Below are 22,981 nucleotides of genomic sequence, written 5' to 3' on the forward strand. Positions count from 1 at the left end.
ATCTGATTCTAGAGTTCATGCCTGTGACTCTGTTTGTTCTTGTTGATTTTGTAGAATGGAGAAGGGATTCGTGATTTCATATTACACAGGACCCTTTTCTACATAGTCAAGGTAGGCTTCAAGATGTAAATAACATAGATTATATCAATCTGAAGGAAGATTCACAAGACGTTTTAATTTCAAACATATAAAACTATGTTCAGTAAAGAAAGCTTTGAGAGGCAAAAACTTTCAGGCTACCATTTTCAAGAAAGTTTGTTATCTACTTTCATGCATTTCAAATTCAAAGACAAGAGGGGACAGTATGAAAATCTGCTTTTATTGAACATGCATGTATACCAAATGTAAAATTAGTTGAGCTGACGTATCCAGTTAGATAAAACTCTCTAAATAGATTATATAAAATAGAAGATTAGCAACCATCATTTCTCATAGACTTCTCATCTATAATAAAAGACTTTTGCCTTTGGCATAACTTTGATATTGTTGGAAAATATTTTTGATACTTGACAGTAATATTATGAAATAGAAAATGGAAAAATATGAAATATATCTATATACTAAAAAAATATTTTTTAAACAACAAATTCATACTTATTTGCTTGTTCTTGACAAGGAACAAATTTAGCAAAACAAAGATCTAAAATGTATAATTTACACCCAGTCATCACATGTATTTTTCAGGAACCAGCCTTCTGGCAAGAAGGAAAGATACATGATTCTTCCCAGACACTCCACCAGGAATTACTCATGAGTCAGAATTTGGCTAACGTCCGCTGACATTTCCTTGACACGTTTGTTCTCCACCCTTACAATCACAGGCCATTGTTTTAGAGATTGAGAACCATTCCTAACTCATAACTAGTTATCATAACTAGTCCCTTGTTGTCTTGCCCCATGCGTCCATTTACCTACATGTTTTTGGGAGTTGTCTTTCTGAGCCCCAAGTCTCTACTGCCTGTTCATGAAGTCTAAACTTGGTCTACTCAAGACTTGCTCCACCTGATCACTCTCTCCCAGCACCTCTGCTCACCGCCTCTGCTCTGCTCTGGCCTCTTGCACTTGCCCAAATGCCCCCATGCAGTTTTGGGCTTCCAGTCCCAGAATAAGAAAGTACCTCACTCTTTCGGGCCAGGCTTGGTGGGGGCAGTTCTCATGCCTTTGCTCATGCTGTCCCCAATGTGTAAAATGCCTTACCCCAAATTTGTACTTTTGGAAAGCACTCCCATTTTTCAAGTCTCAGTGCAATCCCTATAATTTTGGCCATATCAGTGAAAATGAACCACTTCTTTCTCTGTGCCTTCAGTCAGCTCTGTTGCAGAAAGCCTTACTGTGTCCTTCTGTGCTCATGAGACCATCAGCTTTGAGGAAAAGGTCCATGTCCCATTCATCTTTTCACCCTCAGCACTTGCATTGCTTCATCTTAGCCCTGGCTAGTCCTGTTCAACCTTTAGCTAGGTATGGCAAAGAACAAATAAGCAACCAAAAACTGCATCAGTCACTACTGGATTATCATTTCACAAGTTAGAGTAAAAATTTGTAGGATTTTAAGGATGAATTTTACCTAATGAAGCCCAGAGCAATTCACTAGAGACATTAATGGCTCAGGGTTTCTTCCATAACCACAATCAAGGATGTATGCTTCTTTTTCTTCCCATTAAACAACCAATTAAACTGAGCACAACAAAATAAAAACTCTCCTTTTCTCCTAAGAAGGTCAACAACTCCAGGGAATAAGACCTTCCTTCCCGTTCCCTTTTCCCACAAGTAACAGGACACATCAGTATGATGAGATCCCCTCTTTCTATTTCTCTGCCTGATGCTGGCACTGCCTCCTTCACACACATTTCTCTGACCCTTCAGGAAGAGTTCTTCTATTTGTTTTCCCATAGCACTGTGTATACTCTTATATAGGTAGTTAACAAACATGAATTCTAGACCATGAAATTGCAACAGGTCAATGTCTGGCACATAACGAGCACATAAATGAAAGATGCATTGAATCTTGCTTTAAGGATATGAAGCGAGTCAAGACTATTAGGTTAGTTTCAACCTTAAATACTTCCCTTAGCTTTTAATGAGAGATCATGATCTTTGAACACAGATTTAACAATACACACTGATTTTTTTGCTACCTACAATACTAAAGTCTGAAGAAAGGTGTAAATTATTCATGAGGACAACCATATGTTTAAATTAGTTTATTTATAAACAATTGCTACATAAGTAATATACAGTAAGTGAAAAACCACTAATACAATGAAGTTCTCATAGTGGTTGTTTTTATGTATACACACTAAGAATAACTTTAAGTGGTTGGAATAGGCCCATAGAACACTTCATTCTGTGGTGTTGTCATTTCATGTTTTAAGTATTCAACACATTTAAATGATTAAATACAAAGTTTAGTCACTATTTAACTGAATTTGTTGTTGGTAAATTAGTGGTGATAAAACATCAAATATACTAAAATTTACTCTTAAATTTGTTCTGATTGGATCATTGAGTTACCAACCCTGCCCTCCTCATACCGCTCATTATGTGACTCATTATTTTCTGATTCTTGATAGTTTATAGGCTTGTAGCTTAGTTCTTAGAATTTGGTGATTTTGCAAAAGTACTTGCACACTTGCTTTAACATTGCTGCATCTCAACTCTGACATTAAAACAGGCTCTGTGTAATCAACTTACACACCTGGTAGTATTAAGACACTTAAAAATGACTTCTAACAGCTATTTCCCTTAGTCTTACTTGCTTGGGTTTTTATATATTGCTGAAGCATCATTCTTTTAAGGATGTAAACTATACTGACTTGGTAATGAAATGGAGAAACCTAACTAGAAGACAAATGCCAGGGCTTTTAAAAATTATACAGTGCATTAGTAAGTGCTTTAAAATTAAACCATCCAATGACATACATGCAAGTTACACTATAAATGCAGAAAAATGGATTGAATGTGCTTTTATGTTCACCTCCACCAATGCTCTGTACTAACTACACTGCTGTGACAGTAAAGCAATTCAGAGCAAACAATTTGTTAGTCTGAGTACATGTCTCAATACCTGTACTCAGTCTCAGTACATCGGTCCGAGTACATGGACTCAATACATCTGTGTATTTAATTGGCACATACACTCTCCAAGCACCCAACTTACTTCAATCCTATGTCCATTTTCCTCTCAGAGTGGTTTAAAGTAACTACAGTGACACATAAAAGGGAAAAAAAAATGAATGCCAGGCTTCCTATTAAGTAAGGCCCTATCAAAACTATAGTATTATTAGCTATTTCTGCAAGAAAACATATTTCTATAGTTCTGGTCAGTTATTTTATCATTAAACCTTAACTTTGCCAATATTGTTTCAAGAAATGAAATTATTCTTGACTTACTAGAAATTATATATAATACACAAAGAAAATGTGATTTTTTTTGGCCAATCATCAAACATGCTTTCATCTGAATAAGGGAAATTATTTTAGTTTAACATAAAATTTTCAATGAAACAGTATAAATTTACAATAGTTAGGGGTCTCATTCAACAAATTTTCCAATCTTCTAATTCAGGCTTAACAGAGAAGAACAATGATTATAGGAGAAAAAGAATAGCAAATAATCTCCTGTGGCCATCACCTTACAGGCTGGTTTTCTTATAACAGTGAATTCTAGCACAAGCCGTCATGTTTCCAAGACTCACGATGCCTGGGAATGGAACTGCCTGGAAAGATTCAGAAAGCCTCCATCCTTGGGCTTACATGGTAAGCACTTTGTGTCATTCTTAATCACATTTTTATCCAGCACACATTATTATAGGTCACATTTTTCTCGATAATGCTTATATTGATTTGTGCTATATAAATATAAACATTTCTATACAGAGAATCCATACACTGACACAGGAGTATGAAGTTAGCCAGCCATCCATAAAAAGAATGGAATAAAAATTGCAGGAAGAGTAGTATATGATGTCAAGCCCAGACAGAATATAGACGCCAATCCCAAGACTGCAGAAGCAAGGACACTTCTCTGATCACGAATAATTATCTTCACATTCTCACAAAACTGGAAAATAAAATTTAAGAATATTAGAAAAGGCTAAACCTAAGAAGAATCATACATACCAAACAGTAGAGCACAACTTTTCCAGCTATTCCCTGTCACCAGAAGAACTAGAATTTCTCTCACAACTTAGGGAAGAATTTAAGTTGTTAACAGTTCAGTTTCCTGATTCCACATCCCATAGTGGCTGAAATAATACTTTAGGCACTTGCCCTTGTAAATGCAGAACATTTACAGAAAACTACAGAGAATATAACCACATGAAAGTTATTCAGGATTAAAGGTTAAAAACAACATTAAATTGCCTCTCAATAACAATAACATATTCAAAAGTAAAATGATCCTGAGCAAATAGAATTTAGCCCATCATTATTGGTGAATTTGATTCCTACACCTCACCATTCTAAAATTTGGTAATATTTCTGATGATAAATTTCTGATAAGCCTCAAAATCTAAAGGCATCGAAAGTCTAATTTTATTGTCATATCCTGTTTCCTGCCAAAATAAAGTCACGATCAGTTGAAATTGAAAATTGGCTGCTGGAGATAAAAATAAATGAGATCTTTACCCGCTGAAGAATGCATTCTTCTAAGATATGTATTTTTTTCTTAGAAAACTAATTTTTCTCGGAAGTATTGCCTGGATCACTCTTAATTATTTAACCTGTCCAGACTACCTTTTTCTCCTCCATGCAAATACTGAGGTTGTTGTGAGGATCAAATGAGATTTAGCAAAAGTACTCTGCATTCATCTGCATGCTGTATAAATGTAAAGTATTACAATGATTATTTTCACTGCTAGATCTTGACAGTTATCTCTACCTCATCACTGTTGGGGCAGAATTTAGCAATTAATTGCTCCATTTTGATAAGAGTTTCCTACTTGTTCTCAGCTAGTGAAGAATCTGCCTGCAATGCATTAGACCCAGGTTTGATCCCTGGGTTGGGAAGATCCCCTAGAGAAGAAAATGGCAACCCACTGCAGTATTCTCACCTGAAAATCTCCCATGTAGCCTGATGGGCTACAGTTCATGGGGTCACAAAGAGTTGGGGATACAACTGAAAACTAAGAACTTGGCTTTAAGCTCCTTTTCTAGATGACACTGTATATGCTTTTAGAGTCTCCTCTTTGATTTCTTTCATCAGTGTCCAGATGTAGTTCTGGACAGCCACGTTTCCAAATTCTTAATGGATAGAATGAACGTGAAAGTGTTAGTCGCTCAGTGTGTCCAGCTCTTTGCAACCCCATGGACTGTAGCCCACGGGTTCCTCTGTCCATGGAATTCTCCAGGCAAGAATACTGGAGTGGGTAAGCATTCCCTTTATCTTCCTGACCCAGGGATCGAACCCATGTCTCCTGCATTGCAGAAACAAGTCCAATATATTTTAACACACAACCTTCACTGCAAGGCTGTCTCTGTCAATACTTTTATACAGTATGTCAACAAATATAAAATTTCCAGCTGGTTATCTATATATCATTCTTTTTGTGTGTCAAACATATGATTTGTCTCTTTCTACTAAACAAGATACTGAGTAACAAATACATAATTTTCAAGTGATGAGGAGATAAGGATCAAACTGAATAAAGTTTTCAGGATAGTAAGAAAAGCTGTTTGGCAAATAATGGGGAAATATACATTTAGGTGGGCTTCCCAGGTGGCACAGCAGTAAAGACTCCTCCTGCCATGCAGGAGATGTAGGAGACATGTGTTCAATCCCTGGGTTGGCAACCCACTCCAGTAGTCTTTCCTGGAAAATTCCATGGACAGAGGGGCCTGGAGAGCTACAGTCTGTGGGGTCACAAAGTGTTGGACACAACTGAAAACATACACACACATACATTTAAGTAAATAAGAATACTGTCCTGATATAGTCATTCTTCTTTTACCTTTTTTCCCAATAATATTTAATTTAGACCAACACAGAATCATTGTGGACTTTCTTTCCCCCATAAGAGGATCATCTCATTTCTAATGTCCTGTCCAGGAGGCACCTCTGGGTTGCTCCATGGTAGGAAATGCCCTCTAGTTCTGGCTTAATGTTAAGAAGCCTGTAGGGGCACCTTTGAGCAACAAATCCCTGCAAATTAAAAGGGGGTACAGGTATTCATTTTGGCAATGCAAAGTAACACCAGCAAAGAAAAAAAAGCATAAGAAATAATAATAGTTACTAATTAAAGGGCTTTATAGCTTATGAAATACTGAAATTGTTATAAAATGGTTTAATTTTCCATTTTCTAAGCTTGTATAAAAAAAAAAATCACTGCCAAAGGGAAAAAAAAAGATTTTCTTCCAGTTCACTTTCATATTAACTGTAGTGTTTTCATGAGGGAAAGTGCTCTTGAGAGATTTTATCAACACAAATTTAAGTGAGACATGTTAAGCTGATGATAGTTGTATATATGGAGAACTCAACCACCAGTCCCAGAATCAAGTCAGTCCTTATGTTTCTAGAAAATAAAAGCCAGTCCTCCTTCAGTACTAATGACCTACTTCTCTCAGGGCATGTTCAAAAACAGTCCTTAGAATTGGAAAATTTGGGATGGGGATTTTTTTTTCCCCCTAGGAAATCTACTGTGTGGCCAAATTGTTTGTTAGACCATTCAAAGTGAAGACAAAAACTCAGTTTCACAAGAGGTGCTATGCAGCAACAGCAATTAAAGCACTTCTCTACTTCTATAAAACCTTAAAAAGTTTCCAAAGAGGAAAAACTGTTCCAACTAGTTATTTATGCAGATTAAATATTTTACTACCTTAAAAAAGCACTTGTACTACTTTTTTGTAGAAATATATAATACAGTGTTATATGTATTCCATGAAAGGGTAACTCCTAATTATGGGAGGGAAATACTGTTTTTCCTTAGAGAAATGACTTGCTTCGGTCCTAAGTAAATCTGACGTGTTTCCTTTTGAACACTTTTGGAGCCAGTGTTTGTAAATGTGGTGAAGCTCATTTCTAAACAGGCCTGGACTGAAGCTATGATTCTTGAATCACTGCACAGTGCTGTAACTGTATTTTTATTTTACTTAGAATTCCTAGATTGAGTCTGTTACGGCTTTATAAATATTCTGTAAGGAGTTTCATATATGGATGTAAACAAGCACTATACTTTCATGCTCTCCTAAAGAGGAAAGATTTTCCCATGTGGGTCAAAAAATTAAGATGTGGAAACATAAAAAAACTGGTTACATGGACTTAGACTCTTTCGGTCCCAACGTATCTAGACATGAAGAGTATAAATGAAACGTATTATGTGAGTGCCCAGATTTTCATTGTAAAGGATGCACACTAACAGCACCTCTTTAGCAACTGCAGAGAAGGTTAAGACTTTCAACTGCAAATGAAATTGCAGGCTTAAAATGTGAATTTTATAAGTTAATAGGTATCAAAAGGCAATAAAAAAATCCACTATTTTTTCCTTTGGCTTTGTAGCTAATTTAATCATCTTAAATTCTAACAGTTCCTCCCCCCCCTTTTTTTAAAGTACCCATAAAATTACCTTCCAACAGTTAATGACTCTTCTGGAAAACTAATTGTTTTAATCTCTGGGGAACTCTGAAACACTCCAACCCAACTGTGGGGCTAGTGGATATAGGATGCTTAACAATGGGGAAGTCTAAATGGGGATTAAAGCCAGCATAAAAGAAATGCAGAATACCAAGGAGAAGATTTCCCTTAAGCTCAGCCACAGGAGTAAGAGACCTACCAGGGAGGTCTTCTTAATGGATATTTTGGTAGTTTATATTAAGCGAAGAGAATTCTCTCTCTGCAGCTCATAGGGAAAACGGGCATGCTTCCTTGTTTTAAAGGCACAACAACTTGTACTAGACAGTGTTATAGATTAAATAAACTCTGGACACCTTCCTTCCAACTGCCAATTCTTGGGTAAAGTTGCAAGCATACGGCGACAGATTTTCTGTGACCCTCCTAGTCACTCGCCCTTGTCATTTCAACTACGCTGGGTGGACACCCTGATGACTTCTGCAGCAATAACTGGGCAGCTCTCTGGCGTTGCTGGCAGCGGTACTGCGTTGCCACACTCTTGCGCCGTGCATTTCGAGATATCCTGCAAGGCACATTGCCATTTATTTATTTACTTCGCTTTCCTGAGGAACACCAGAAGGTTCGTTACTAAATCTAGAACCCAATCCCTGCTCCCAGGGGTGAGGAAAGTTTAGGGAAGGGAGGGAGTGTCCCCACCGAGCCCACCGGGGTTAGAGTCACACGTGGTACCTTGTCGGCCTGGGGGCTAATCGCGGTGCCGAACCTGCAATAGGTGACGAAATGCTCGCAGTTGTTCCAAAGTAGGCTGTAGGGAGTTATGCCCAGCAGCTTCTCTGCCCTCTGCGCCACCTCTTCGTTGAGCAGCGCCTTCTTCTTGAGGGACCTGTCCAGGTGATTCACCAGGATCTCGGCTCCGTAGGCGAAGTCCTCCACGGTGTCCACGCGGATGCTGGCCCCCCTGCCAATGACGCCTAGGATGAGACGCTTGTTGGAGACCACTTTCTGCGTGAGCCCTTTGTCGTCAGTCAGGGCCAACAGGATATCGGGCATCATGTGGGCGACACGGTTGTCGCCCAGGTAGATGCCATAGTGCGTCAGGTGGGTCCGAGGCACCTCCAGCACGTCACCGCGGAGAAAAGAGCTGATCTCATATAAAGTGTTCCCCGCCTTGTCTTCGCCCGGGGCGCCTGAACTGAAGAACTTGAAGTAGGAGATGAAGAGTAGCTTCTCCAGCACGAGCGAGACGGCCTCCAGCATTGGGTTCTTCATCCTGTAGGGAAGAGTCTTGTGGCGAGGGCACCGCCGTTCTCCGGCACCAGCCGCGCGGAGCCAGGCAAGTTGCGCTGGCCGAACAGGGGCGCTGCGCCGCTGCTCACTGGCAAGCCGGCCGGCCAGTGCCGCGGGACATGTCACCTGCGGAGGAGGGAGGGAGAGAAAAAGAAGAAGGCGAGAAGACTGGAGATTGGCTCGGCTTGGCCGCACCGCACGCGGGACTGAGGAGGATGCGGAGCTGGCCGCGGCTGACCGCCGGGACAGCGGAACCTGCCCTACAAGCTGGATGCTATGTATATACAGCGCACCTGGAGGCCGGGCCGGGGCGCAGGGCCGCACGCGGTGCTCGCGACGGAGCCTTTGCCGATGTATTTATCGCTGTCGAGGGGGCGGGGCCTAATGCCGTCACAGACCGGCGAGAGAGCTGATTGGGACCCGCGAAGAGCGCGCTCGCTCAGGGGCGGCGCCAGCCCGCAGGCCCCGTGGAAAGGGCGGGCCGCTTCTGGGCTTCGAGGGTCTGCCTAGCCACCCCTTCCAGTGCGGGCTCCTCTTTGAAATCCATCCCGTAGCACTTCCGCCTCTCAGCGGCCGGCTTTGGAAAGTAGAGGCCGCATAAGAGATCTTGCACCTGCTAGATTGGGGAGCGTTCTGGGTACCTCCGGGACGTTTTTGGTGGAGAGTCGCCTTGGGCGAGATTTCTGAGTAGAGCCACCTCTCTCCAAAAGGTTGGATACTCGGAGACGTCGGCTTCCTAAAGTATCTGCATTTACTCTGAGAAGTGTGCGCGCCTCGAAAGCCTCCAGATTCCTTCCTAAACTCCGCAGAGCAGTGGTCCTGCACACCGCGCACTCTTCTCCCCTTTAAATGTCCCTCGCTGTCCGCTGGCGCGCGGGTGGGAAGCGACCCCGCGAGTGATCGGAACCCGAGCGGGTCAGCAAGTAAAACGACGAAGCGCCCAACATTCTCCTGGAAAACCGAGTTAATTATTCCAGCTTCAGAGTTTCATGGATCCAGCTTCTTCGATTCATTCACCGAAACTTCGCCTCTTACAGCGCAGCCCCCCGGAGATGACCGAGCAAGGGGCGCTGCTCTCAGGACCTGCGCGCCCTGAGCCCGCGCACAGCGAGCTGGTTCCTGGGCGCACGCGCGCCAGGGCGCCGCGGTTGCCGAGTACGCGCGTCTCCACACGCCGAGTCCCGACCCATAGCCGAGTTCCGCGCTCACGCATTATGTAAATACTTAAATTCCTCGGACAAAGGCCACAATGCAGGGAGCCTCGTTTGGCTCCACAAAGCCGCCCCGAACGGAGCTAACAGGTTCTGGCAGCTAACAAATTCTCCGCTTGCCTGGGGAAGGGCGCTCCCATCAGGTGATGGATTAAGGGAAAGCCGTTTTACCTGGAAGACGGAGGGGAATGGAGACCAGACGGGGAGGAGGCCGGCTCCCCATTATCCTCCCACACCAAGCCTTCGCTCTCACTCCTCTACCGTCAGCGCTCTGCCCCAGACGTCCGGCTTGCTGGTGACTTTTGTTCATCTCACAAACTATTTCGAATCACATTTTAGTCCCAGCAAAGAGAAGAAAATTCCATTTTCCACAAAAGAAAAAAAAAATCGAAAAAGGAAGGTGCGTTAGAGGGGAGAGGCAGTGGATGAGGAAATGTTAATATATTATTTCCCCATTCTTAGCCCCAAATTTAAATAAAAGTGCGGTTAGCGGGTAGCTTAATCAAACTCCTGGACACACAGGCGCTAGTTAACGTCCAGCAGCACACCAGCTCCCGAGGTCTGCAACTCTGGGATGTCTGTGGACATTTTTAGCAGTCCGATCCAGACCTTGGCGTACACGTTAACTGTAGACCCGGCTCTGGTCTCGCCGCTCTGGTCCAGTTCTGGGAAAGCACGGATACTGGAGCCTCCAGGGTCAAGAGCCAAACGGCCCGGGGAGATCAAAAGGGACTTGGTAATTAGCGATTTCCGTCTCTAGTGGTCACTAACCCGATTTAAAACGCTAAGGCAGTCTGCACCCGGTGAATTTACTGGAGGCAAAATCAAGGAGAACTTCCTCACGGCAGGCAGTTTCACTCCTTCAGAGAGAGGGGGAAAAATTTTTTTTTTAAGGAAAAATCACGTAGTCGCATCCCCAGGGCGTTTTGTGAGTCAGGCAGCGCCAAGCCGATTTGCATTTGATTTTTCTCTTTCCCAGTAAGGTTAATTTTTGGACCGCCGCCTCTGAAAAGGGAGTCACTTAACCAAAGAAAAAAGAGAGAGAGAGAGATGAGAGTGATATGAAGCAGAATACGTTGCTCAAGATGTAGGCGCTCTGCTGTCTTGGGCAATGAATGGTGAGCGAGTGTCCATAGTTTCTTGAAGGTAATTTTTTGCTTGGTTAACTCCCTGTTTATAAGCCAGATTGTTATGCTGTTGAATAAATTTATTTTTCTCAGTGGAACTGCCCCAGAGCTGCTCTCTCCGCCTGCCTTGCCTGCCGGGAATTTGGCTCCGGGAACCCGTAGGAGACAGTGAAACGTCTTCATGTGTCCGTGTTTGAAGTCTCTTCAGACCTATTCAGCAGGGAAGCGTTAGCGACGACTAGGCTGCTTTTCCACTGAGAGAATGAGCTCTTGTTGGCTGAACAAAACTTTCCTTACAACCACAGTAGGCAACATTCTCAGAGTACCAATATAAGTAAGCCTGCCTCCCTAAATCAGTCAAACTAAGGGAACACAATTGCTATTAGAAGGAAAGGCCCACCCAAGAGTAATCTAACATCAGAACATTTTCCTAAACCAGAAGCGGTCATTCATTCGTAAAGGGGAGAATTCAACTTGCTAGAGAGACTCCTAGTTTCCCAGTTGTAGGAAAGGTGGCTGCATTCAACCAGTTTGGTCTAATGCCTTAAAAGCATTCAAAACTGGGTCGCCGGGTCTGGTGAGGGGATTGTGAAAGCGCGCTGGCTTTGCAGGACAACATGATGATGTCAAAGAACTATCAACTCTCGCCTCGCTGTTCCTTTCTACCTTCCCAGGGAAAGAGCCAAGTCAAAAGACAGCCACAGCATCCACTCAGGCCGGCGTCTCTGTCTCCCAGTGGGTCAGACCACGATTCCACGGGGTTTCTGCATAAAGGAAGCTGGAATCCGGGCTCGCAGGGCCCACCTAACTTTTAGGCTTCATCTTCAGGCCCTGGATCCCGCCGTGGGTCCCAAGAGAAAGAGCTCCCGTTGTCCGTTGTCCGGGGAAAAGATGGGAGTCCCGCAGAAGCCCGGAAGCTAAGGGATTTCCTATCCGAAGACTTTTTACCTCTGGAGAGCCTCTTCCTCAGAAGACTTTGTAGTGGAGGATTGGATCACAGAATCTCGTGCTTCCTCTGTGCTAGGAACTGAGTTAATAAGCATTTTCTCACTTAGTCCTCCTAACCGTTGAGTGTTGTCTCCGTTTTACACAGGAAGAAACTGAGGTTATAACTCACTCTCTGTGACGTGTGTGAGTGTGGATCAGGACTGAGCCACAGACTCTTTGCTCCCAGGTCCACCACCACTGAGGAAGGTCTGACTTCCCATCAGTTCACCCACCTATCACCCTTATCACCCAGTGCCTACTATATGCCCAGCTCTGTTCCCAGTCCTGGAATTTCAGTTAAATTCCCAACCTAAATTTAGCTCCCCAAACTTTTCTTTTTCATTTGGGGTTCATTTCTGTGCTTCTGTAGTGCTACAGATTCCAATTTTTAACATCACTTATTGCTATAGAGGGAGAAGCAATGGCACCGCACTCCAGTACTCTTGCCTGGAAAATCCCATGGATGGAGGAGCCTGGTGGGCTGCAGTCCATGAGGTTGCTAAGAGTCAGACATGACTGAGCGACTTTCCTTTCACTTTTCACTTTCATGCATTGGACAAGGAAATGGGTTACTCCAGTGTTCTTGCCTGGAGAATCCCAGGGACGGGGGAGCCTCGTGGGCTGCCGTCTATGGGGTCACACAGAGTCGGACACGACTGAAGCGACTCAGCAGCAGCAGCAGCACTGCTATAGAGAAAGATCTGATTATGGTTCTGGCTAATAGTATCCCTCTCAGGAAGGCCCAGCAGTACCTTCTCCTTAGGATAGGCAGGTAAGTGATGGGTATTTTGCCAAGGGCACAGAGTCAGAAATAGAATCTAAGGGCAATGTCCCAAACTCCTTAGCTCTTAGAATTTCTCTCCCCTAAACCTGATAAATTTGGCTTTCTGAACTTCATGTTTTTTGATTTATCATCCTTCAGAATTATTTTGTTGTTGTTCTTAGATTTTTTAGACTAATAAATCATTAGGCATGTAAATAATGACAGTCTTAAAACTTGTTTTTCTTCTGAACTAGGTGCCCATCTACTGTCAGTTCTTTTACATATACTCAGCTCTGGCCACATGGACACAAACAGAGGCTCAAACTAGCTGACTCTAAGGAGACAGGAAGAATAAAAGGTTTTGTGAACTCCCCTCTGGAGGCTGAGGAAAAAGAGTTGACACCTTTTCAAGGAATCTCCTAACCCAGTGTTCCCTGGAGTGTTTTCTGACAGGAAGCCATTACCTCCTGGGAGGAAGATTCCCCAACTTCCTTGCTGGTTGGCCAGAACCTTACTCTGAGGGCCTCAATTCTGCATAGTGTCTTTAGAAAGATTAAAGGAGCAGCTACAGCCAGACAGGATTTAGTTGTTTTTTGTTGTAATGGCTATAGTTGTTTTGAAAGCCATAAAATAAAACTAAAAAAAACCCCCAAGAAATTCATATTTAATATTGCAAAAATCTTATCTGTTCAAGAATATTAGAGATACCAAGGAACATTTCATGCAAAGATGGGCAAAATAAAACAGAAATGGTCTGGACCTAACAGAAGCAGAAGATGTTAAGAAGAGGTGGCAAGAATACACAGAGGCACTGTACAAAAAAGATCTTCACGACCCAGATCATCACGATGGTGTGATCACTGACCTAGAGCCAGACATCCTGGAATGTGAAGTCAACTGGGCCTTAGGAAGCATCACTACGAACAAAGCTAGTGGAGGTGATGGAATTCCAGTTGAGCTATTTCAAATCCTAAAAGATGATGCTGTGAAAGTGTTACACTCAATATGCCAGAAAATTTGGAAAACTCAACAGTGACCACGGGACTGAAAAAGGTCAGTTTTCATTTCAATCCCAAAGGCCATGCCAAAGAATGCTCAAACTACCGCACAATTACACTCATCTCACACGCTAGTAAAGTAATGCTCAAAATTCTCCAAGCCAGGCTTTAGCAGTACGTGAACTGTGAACTTCAGTTCAAGCTGGTTTTAAAAGGCAGAGGAACCAGAGATCAAATTGCCAACATCCACTGGATCATTAAAGAAGCAAGCGAGTTCCAGAAAAACATCTATTTCTGCTTTATTGACTATGCCAAAGCCTTTGACTGTGTGGATCACAATAAACTGTGGAAAATTCTTTAAGAGATGGGAATACCAGACCACCTGACCTACCTCTTGAGAAACCTGTATGCAAGTCAGGAAGCAACAGTTAGAACTGGACATGGAACAACGGACTGGTTCCAAATAGAAAAAGGAGTACGCCAAGGCCTTTCTTTGGGATTAGAATGAAAACTGACCTTTTCCAGCCCTGTGACCACTGCTGAGTTTTTCAAATTTGCTGGCATATTGAGTGTAACACTTTCACAGCACCATCTTTTAGGATTTGAAATAGCTCAACTGGAATTCCATCACTTCTACCAGCTTTGTTTGCAGTGATGCTTCCTACGGCCCAGTTGACTTCACATTCCAGGATGTCTGGCTTTGGTGAGTGATCACACCATCGTGATTATCTGGGTCATGAAGATATTTTTTGTACAGTTCCTCTGTGTATTCTTACCATCTCTTCTTAATCTCTTCTGCTTCTGTTAGGTCCAGACCATTTCTGTCCTTTATTGAGCAAAGATTTGCAAAAAATGTTCCCTTGGTATCTCTAATTTTCTTGAAGAGATCTCTGTCTTTCCCATTCTATTGTTTTCCTCTATTTCTTTGCATTGATCGCTGAGGAAGGTTTTCTTATCTCTCCTTACTATTCTTTGGAACTCTGCATTCAATTGGGTATATCTTTCCTTTTCTCCTTTGCTTTCACTTATTTTCACAGCTATTTGTAAGGTTTCCTCAGACAGCCATTTTGCTTTTTTGCCTTTCTTTTTCTTGGGGAAGGTCTTGATCCCCGTCTCCTGTGCAATGTCATAAACCTTCATCCATAGTTCATCAGGCACTCCGTCTAGTCAAGGCTATGGCTTTTCCAGTAGTCATGTATGGATGTGAGAATTGGACTCACTCTGAGTCCAAAGAAAGCTGAGCACCAAAGAAATGATGCTTTTGAACTGTGGTGTTGAAGAAGACTCTTGAGAGTCCCTTGGCCTGCACGGAGATCCAACCAGTCCATCCTAAACGAGATCAGTCCTGAGTGTTCATTGGAAGGACTGATGTTGAAGCTGAAACTCCAATACTTTGGCCACCTGATGTGAAGAGCTGACTCATTTGAAAAGAACCTGATGCTGGGAAAGATTGAAGGAGAGAGGAGAAAGGGACGACAAAGGATGAGATGTTGGATGATCACTGACTCAATGGACGTGAGTTTGGGTGGACTCTTGGAATTGGTGATGGATAGGGAGGCCTAGCATGTTATGGTTCATGGGGTTGCAAAGAGTTGGACACAACTGAGTGACTGAACTGATTGCAAATATCATAATCCTATAAGTGAACACAGCTTGCTATCAATTAATAGCAGGTCAAGGCAGTTGTAATGCAGAGGAGGGAGCAGAAATCCTGAGTGTAAGGCCTTGTGTTGCCATTCACAGCTAAATGAACTCAGACAAGTCATTTGCTACCTATGAACCAGAATTTAATTTCTCAAAAAATTATGAATAATATTTCAGAGGGCAGTTTTGGGATTAGGGGAATACTTCTCTGCAGCATTGTATGAAGTTCATAAAGTGAGACCCATCTCTAACATCATCTGTATATTCATCAGTGAAGCAGAGTAAGGCAGAGAGACAGCACCATCATCCAAGAATGCAGAGTAGACAGAGACATGTTTTTACTAACAGACCCCTTCCAGTGTCTCAGCACAGAGCCAAAGGGGTGAGCAGAAAGTAGGCACGTAAGTGTTTTGGAGGTGAGAGACAACGAGCAGAGAGACAGAGCTCTGGTCCTCCCACTGCTCACCACCAAGTAAGTCCTTTATAATTCATAAAAATAAAGATTAAAAGCCTGCCATTTATTTGAAAGTATGTCTCACAATGTACAATAAAACCCCAGCTGTCCATTTTAGAAATGATAAAATGTTATACCAAAGAATGACTAAGTTTTGAGATACTCATGACATGTAAAGCACATTTCACTTTACAAATAGTAAATGGCAAGAAATGTTACTTCTTAATAACTTAGAGAAGATAGAAACTAACTTATAAATTCATCTTCTTTCCTTTTGATTCTATAATCTACCATTATAATGCAATATAAATACGAACATTGGGTGACCCAGGTTTGTTAACAAAAGCAAATGTGACAGTAATAACCTTTGGTGACATTTTCAAAAGGCAGTTACCCACCACTGTACTCATATAGGAACTGTACAGAAAATTCAGGTACTGTTATACTCCAAACAGGATAGCACCGGCAATTACCAGGAATGATAAGCACCAGGAATGGTGATGAATGCTCTGTGAAATGTATATTTCAAAACTTCTTTCTAAATGCATAGACATCCTGAGGGTAACCTGGCAGGTAACTGAAGACAGGACTTTCTTAACATCAGTCTTGCCTTCACTACTCCTACCTGATGATTTGTGGGACTCATGAGGCCTCATGTGTGAAATGTCCTGAGCTGATAAAAAGATGCTCTCCAAATGGCAACCCACTCCAGTGTTCTTGCCTGGAGAATCCCAGGGATGGCGGAGCCTGGTGGGCTGCCATCTATGAGGTCACACAGAGTCGGACATGACTGAAGCGACTTAACAGCAAATCCCTATAGTGTGAGTAGTCCCTAGGCCAATGAAAATCAAATTAGTCAGGCCCTTCAGAGAGTCTTAGCTCTTGTTCTTTGTGAATTTTCACAGGGAGTAATTAGCAGAAAAGATAAATCACTGTCCAGTGCTTGCTGCTGTTGCTGCTGCGTCGCTTCAGTCGTGTCCGACTCTGTGCGACCTCATAGATGGCAGCCCAACAGGCTCCGCCATCCCTGGGATTCTCCAGGCAAGAACACTGGAGTGGGTTGCCATTTCCTTCTCCAATGCATGAAAGTGAAAAGGGAAAGTGAAGTCGCTCAGTCCTGTCCGACTCTAGCGATCCCATGGACTGCAGCCTACCAGGCTCCTCCGTCCATGGGATTTTCCCAGGCAAAAGTACTGGAGTGGGGTGCCATTGCCTTCTCCGTTAGAAAATCTAAATAGCATTCACAATAATTGCTTTAAAACATGCAATGTCTCATTGGATTAAAAAAAATATGAAAGAAATCATTCATACTCCAGTGAAGCACAAAAAGAAGAAAAGGCTGAGCAGGGGTTTGGCAGAAGTTGGTGCTGTAAATCAGTGACTCTTTTGATAATATATGTTCAATCAATATATTGATAATATATGCTCTTTTGATAATATATGTGCAGAAATTTAAAATAATATAAACACAGTCTCATCAATATTTTGTATCAACAAGTACTATTGCTTTTTGAAAGAAATAATGTATCTTTAATTTCTAAAGTTAATTTGAAGGGAAGTGTATCATTTTGGTATTTTTATAATTGTATTTACTCTTACCCACCCCATGCTAAAGGAAAATTCTGTGTAGTTCCGCTAAAGCTGATTCATACCTACACAGCTCAAGCAGTTGTAAAAAAGGGAAACTGGATTTTAAATTGTCATACTTCTTAACTGGGTGAACTCCAAGTGGGTAGCTCTCTCTTGAACTAGTTTACCTGCGTTCTCCATTGTAGGCACGGAACTTTGTGCTTGAGTTAAGTTCTTATTTTTATGCTGGTTGCCTTTTGGAATGACTTGCCTTCATGTCAGATTATATAGTTACTTTTATTTTATTTCCATCTAGACTTCATTTGTGAAGAATGTGAGCAGAATGGAAATTGCACTGAGGCAGGAGGTAGATCCCTGCCCCTAGCACTGAGGAAAGCAATTTGAATAGATTCCACTTAGACAGACACTCCAAAATCCACGGCAGGACAATCAGGAGAGGAGGCTGTGCCCTGCTCAGATAAAAGGTAAGAGACCACATATTCTCATTCTCGAAGTCAAGCAAGCCTTCCCACCTGGCAGGCTCCTTGGAGGTCCAAACAAGAGTGATGCTAAGTTTACCCACAGGCTTCTTTCCCAGAATCCACCATGGCTGAGAGACACAGGCGCTCACACAGGATGACCCTGGGATATACCAAATACAGACCCTGAACCAGGCAAATCAAGATGATTGGCCAAAGGAAACCCAGGAGAACTCCCCCAATAAGTGATTTAAACTACCTCAGGGTGAGACTCTCTCTGAGTTTGCCCATGTGTCTATCCACACATACAGAACTCTTTTTCCTCCTAAGAAACACCTTACCTGTTTCACTACTTTTGATCTTTGTGGCAAATTCTTTTCTGTAAAGCCAAAGGACCAGGGCCTTGTCACTGACCACTGATCTAGTGGTTAGGATTCAACTTCCTCACTGTTGCGACCTGACCTTAATCTTTGGCTGGGAATGGAAACCCTGCTTCAAGCTACTGCAAGCCGAGGCCACCAGAGATCAAGATCACACAGAATTAATAAGGAAAATGCATTCAATAACTTTTTTTTCTTTAAAGTTAAAAATCCATGAAAATGTTTTCATCCACATAGGAGTTTAAATCAGAAATCACTACAATTTTAATGTTCAATTAGTTTAACTTTCAAAAAGAATAAACCAGGATAGCTATCTGTCCTTTAGTCATAATTATTTCATGTTCTAACGCATATATCTTAATGCTTTCTCTTTCCCCATCTTCATTCTTTTACTTATTTACTTCCTGAAGCAATGCTTCTGATATGTTTTTGTGGTGTCCTCTAAGGCACTAGCCTTACTGGAGGCCAGATGGCAACCAGCAAATCACAGTCCTCAATGTGCTCTGGAACCTGGGGAGGCAGTCTTGTTGCCAGCATGAAAGTGGGTTCAGGGCTCTTAGGTCACTCATCTCATCCTCCAGGGACCTTCATCCTACAGAAGAATAAGTAGCCAAAGCAAACAGGCAAGAACCTCTTGTGCCAAGGTGGACTCAGCAGCAGTGGAGCCAGTGATAGGTAACCCAAGCACTGGGCCCAGAGTTTAGCCAGACTCAAACTCTCTCAGCATCTGTACGAGATTTCCTACACTCAGTCTTATGTCACTGGGAATATTGTCACAACTAACTATGTGGTTTAAGTATATTGGTTAAACTTTTCATGCCCTGGTCTAGTCATTTGTGGAATAGGTGACTGGTGATGACTCTACTCATCTCTTCACCTCCTGAACTTCCTGGAATTCAGTGTAGGAATAGCTCTGAATAGTCCTGCATGCCTCACCACCAAGTCAAGTATAAGACAACAAAATCTAAACTCTGTTTCCTTGGACTACGGTTTCTCCTACATTTGTGTTTACTTTTGTTGAAAGGGACCAGACTTCCTTATATGTCTATTATGGTTTCCAAATAACAATTTCTGGGTTTTGTCCTTTAAAAAAAAGTAAGGTGAGGCTTAACTATAATTTAGTGAAGTATTTTGCTTTATAGTTTAAATGGAACAATTTTTATATTTTTTCAAAATCAGTGTGAGGATGCCACAAATATGTTAAAATTGTATAAGAGATTGATAGACTGCTTGTTTGTACCTGAACTTAAGCTGTATATTTATGCATGAAGATTACTTGGAATAGATAATAATATGTATAAACAACATTTTAAAGGAAGAGGAAGAAAATCTTTAAACAAATGACAAGATTAACAGAGTTTGGATTTGGGTATCCAAGAGGGATACTCTAAAAGTTAATATATTATTAAACAAATCACAGCTTATTAAGGTTTTAAAGTATATGCTTTACAGAATTAAAGAACATCTTTATCAAATGCCTAGAGGAGATATCTTTCAACCTTCTTGTCTGTCTTATGTTAAACCATTACTGTTTACAGTTCTGTGTTAAAAATCACTTGCTGTCTTCTACCTTCCAATGATCCCATTATTAATACTGGTATTCAGTCCACCAAGCTGATGTTTATTTATAATGCATACATCCTTTTACCTTGGATTTGATTTTGCCTTTGTACTAAGAAACAGTAAGTTTCTCAGGGCCAAAGCTCTTTTATCCATCTGCCAATGACTTGAAATCAGGAACACCTTTTATTTGGAAGTCTAATACCGTTTGTCCAAGCGCTTTGCCCTGTTGAACAAAACAAACGGAAAAGTTCTAAATGTTTAGAGGACTCTATTATAGGTACTAGTTTTCATGTCACAGAGCTTTAAAAAGTTACTTCAGTGGAGGACAGAGGAGCCTGGCATGCTGCAATCCATGGGGTCACAAAGAGTTGGATATGACTTAGCAACTAAACAACAAGTTAACTTCATAGTGGTGACCCCCCATGTTGAGATTCTCATTATGTGATAGCATAACCTCTCACTGGAGCATAGCTCTACAGACACAAGGCCTGTTCATTCAGTGGTGTTGTCAAACACCTCCTGCCAAGTCAACTCATAGTATGTGCTCCATAAATACATGAATCAATGTATAGTCTGGTAAAAAAAAATTAATAAATAAAAAGTTACTTCTATTTAAATAATTTGGATAAATAAGATTTTATTTGATATACTGACAATTACGAAATTTCAGAAATGGATACTAAGGGTACACAGTTACAAATATATTACTTGATAGATGAATTCTAGATGAAGCACAAATAAAAGAACTTTATGTGAGTAAAGGAGATACAGTTCCTGAATCAGAAAAGCTTAATGCTTATATAGGAATGTACTAGTTACAAGAACACAATAGAGAAGGAAAAATCCAAGAGGAAAATAAGAATCACATACAGAGCAAAATGCACAGGTAAACGTACAAGTAAACTGAGCACATAAATGAACTGAAATATCTTCCTTCTGCTGGTGACTCGCCATATGAGTAGAAGCTTTTTTAATTTCATCAATGATAACTGCAAGTTATCGGCTCAGAAAAAAATCATGGCTGAAGATGTGAGCTATTTTTATCAACTTTACAATCTTTTCTTTTATCTGATGACTACAGTTTAACATGATTTCTTGAACTTCAGAGGGTTCAAATGATTGATTAAAAGACAGCAGAACTACAGAGAAAGATAACTTATGTACTTCTGGCCTTTTAAATTTTGGACAGAATAAAATTATTTCTATGATTTATTTTTTTTTTCAGCTGAAGCAGACAGAATTTTTATTAAACAGACAGCGGATAATACATTCCTGAGATGTGGGAGCAGACTGACCTTGGAGTGGCTCTTAACGTATTTTAATTTGAGATACTGATTAAGTATGTGATGTGGAAGGTAATATGAAAGATATAGAGGAGAATAACGATCATTCACTTTAAAAAATTCTGTTTCAGGCAAGTTCTATTGAGAACATTTTTTCATATATTTAATGCCACAGAATCATTTTAGGAGCTATTTACAAAGCAGGATCGTGAGCCCTACATTAAGAGCTTCCAAGTGAGCAGGTCTGTGGTGGAGCCAGGAATCTTCATTCTAACAAGCATCCCAGGTGATTCTGAGGCAGGGAGTTCTCAAACCTTGGAGATCGCTGACATTTGTTCTTCCTTACAATTCTGCTAAACCTTGAGTCAACACCAAAGGTAGTGACGCCAGGTGACGTTAACAGTGGAGTCCAAATGGTAAGGCACGACCCCCAAGACACACGCACACGCACACACACACACGTGAGAACCTAAAGATACTCCCACTAAAAGCATACTGTAATAACATATTTATTAGAAATTACATAGTCACCACCAGTTGTCAGTAATAAGTAAGACCTTTTATTTGAAGTAAAAGTTTCAAAATAAGAGGCAAAATTTAGAGCTGAGTTAAAGCTACTTGACTTTAATTCCTTCCTGGGATGACCCGGGCATGTTTCAACCAGGCATGTTTCAGGTCCAGATTCTGGACCTGATAATAAGATAATAACTTTCTTAACCTCAAATAATGGCTCTTAACCTATAGCATACTAAACACTCTTCAGTTTCAAGATTAAGTCATATATGAATTATTATCTTAAACATTGTTTAAATTTTCTCTTTTGTTATATGGTCTTCAAATGGTCTAAAACAATACTCACTAAAATGAAGACGATTATGCTTCCCTAAGAAGTTATCAAAAAGACTTCATTCCTCATTCTGAACTAAGAGCTCTATAGTATTAGATTGTTTTATAGAAGCCTATTGATACAGACTGCTGTCAGCAACACATGGGGAAAGATGGAAAAGAGAAAGCGTTCGTTGCTCAGATACTCACCTGTGAGTCACTTCTCAGTAAAGCAGTGCCTCCACCGCCGAGGGAAGTTTCCAAACCAAGTTTAACACGTACGTTCCTGGCAATTAGTATCTACAGAATTAAAAACAGAAAAGATCAATTATAACAAGTTTTACCAAATATAAGAACTGCTGAAGGAAGTATCAACCTCCTAAAGAAACCCTACAAGTCAGTCCTTGGGCAGCTGTGAAAAATTAAAGTTGGAGGTTTAAACGTAAGGATGAGTGTAAGCCTTTTATTCAAAATGCAGTGAGTGAAACACAATGGAGTATTACTCAGCCATTAAAAAGAATACATTTGAATCAGTTCTAATGAGGTGGATGAAACTGGAGCTTATTATACAGAGTGAAGTAAGCCAGAAGGAAAAACATAAATACAGTATACTAACACATATATATGGAATTTAGAAAGATGGTAACAATAACCTGGTGTACGGGACAGCAAAAGAGACACTGATGTATAGAACAGTCTTATGGACTCTGTGGGAGAGGGAGAGGGTGGGAAGATTTGGGAGAGTGACATTGAAACATGTAGAATATCATGTAAGAAACGAGTTGCCAGTCCAGGTTCGATGCACGATACTGGATGCTTGGGGCTGGTGCACTGGGACGACCCAGAG

At 41.3% G+C, this 22,981-nt stretch overlaps 1 protein-coding gene across 6 annotated transcripts in view; it reads right to left on the reverse strand.

The window, feature by feature from the left end:
- Positions 1-2,186: 2,186 nt before the first annotated feature.
- The window catches only part of LRAT (lecithin retinol acyltransferase (phosphatidylcholine--retinol O-acyltransferase)), a 151,921-nt gene continuing 131,126 nt past the window's right edge, over positions 2,187-22,981 (reverse strand). For 4 of the 6 annotated variants that reach the window (XR_825334.1, XR_825332.1, XR_825331.1 and 1 more), the window contains 3 exons: positions 22,345-22,434; positions 20,112-20,249; positions 3,978-4,060 (listed from right to left, as the gene is read on the reverse strand). Coding sequence is in view for 2 of the 6 variants with exons in the window: in XM_010840711.1 (XP_010839013.1) it covers positions 3,908-4,060; positions 8,294-8,833 (693 nt within the window). In the remaining 4 variants the exon portion in view is untranslated. Of the gene's footprint in view, positions 4,061-7,925; positions 8,127-8,293; positions 8,860-20,111; positions 20,250-22,344; positions 22,435-22,981 lie in introns of those variants that run through there. The other 2 variants (XM_010840711.1, XM_010840712.1) reach the window with 2 other exon arrangements.

This window comes from Bison bison, unplaced genomic scaffold (genome assembly GCF_000754665.1).
Source record: "Bison bison bison isolate TAMUID 2011002044 unplaced genomic scaffold, Bison_UMD1.0 scf7180017864146, whole genome shotgun sequence".
NCBI classification, from domain to species: Eukaryota; Metazoa; Chordata; class Mammalia; order Artiodactyla; family Bovidae; genus Bison; species Bison bison.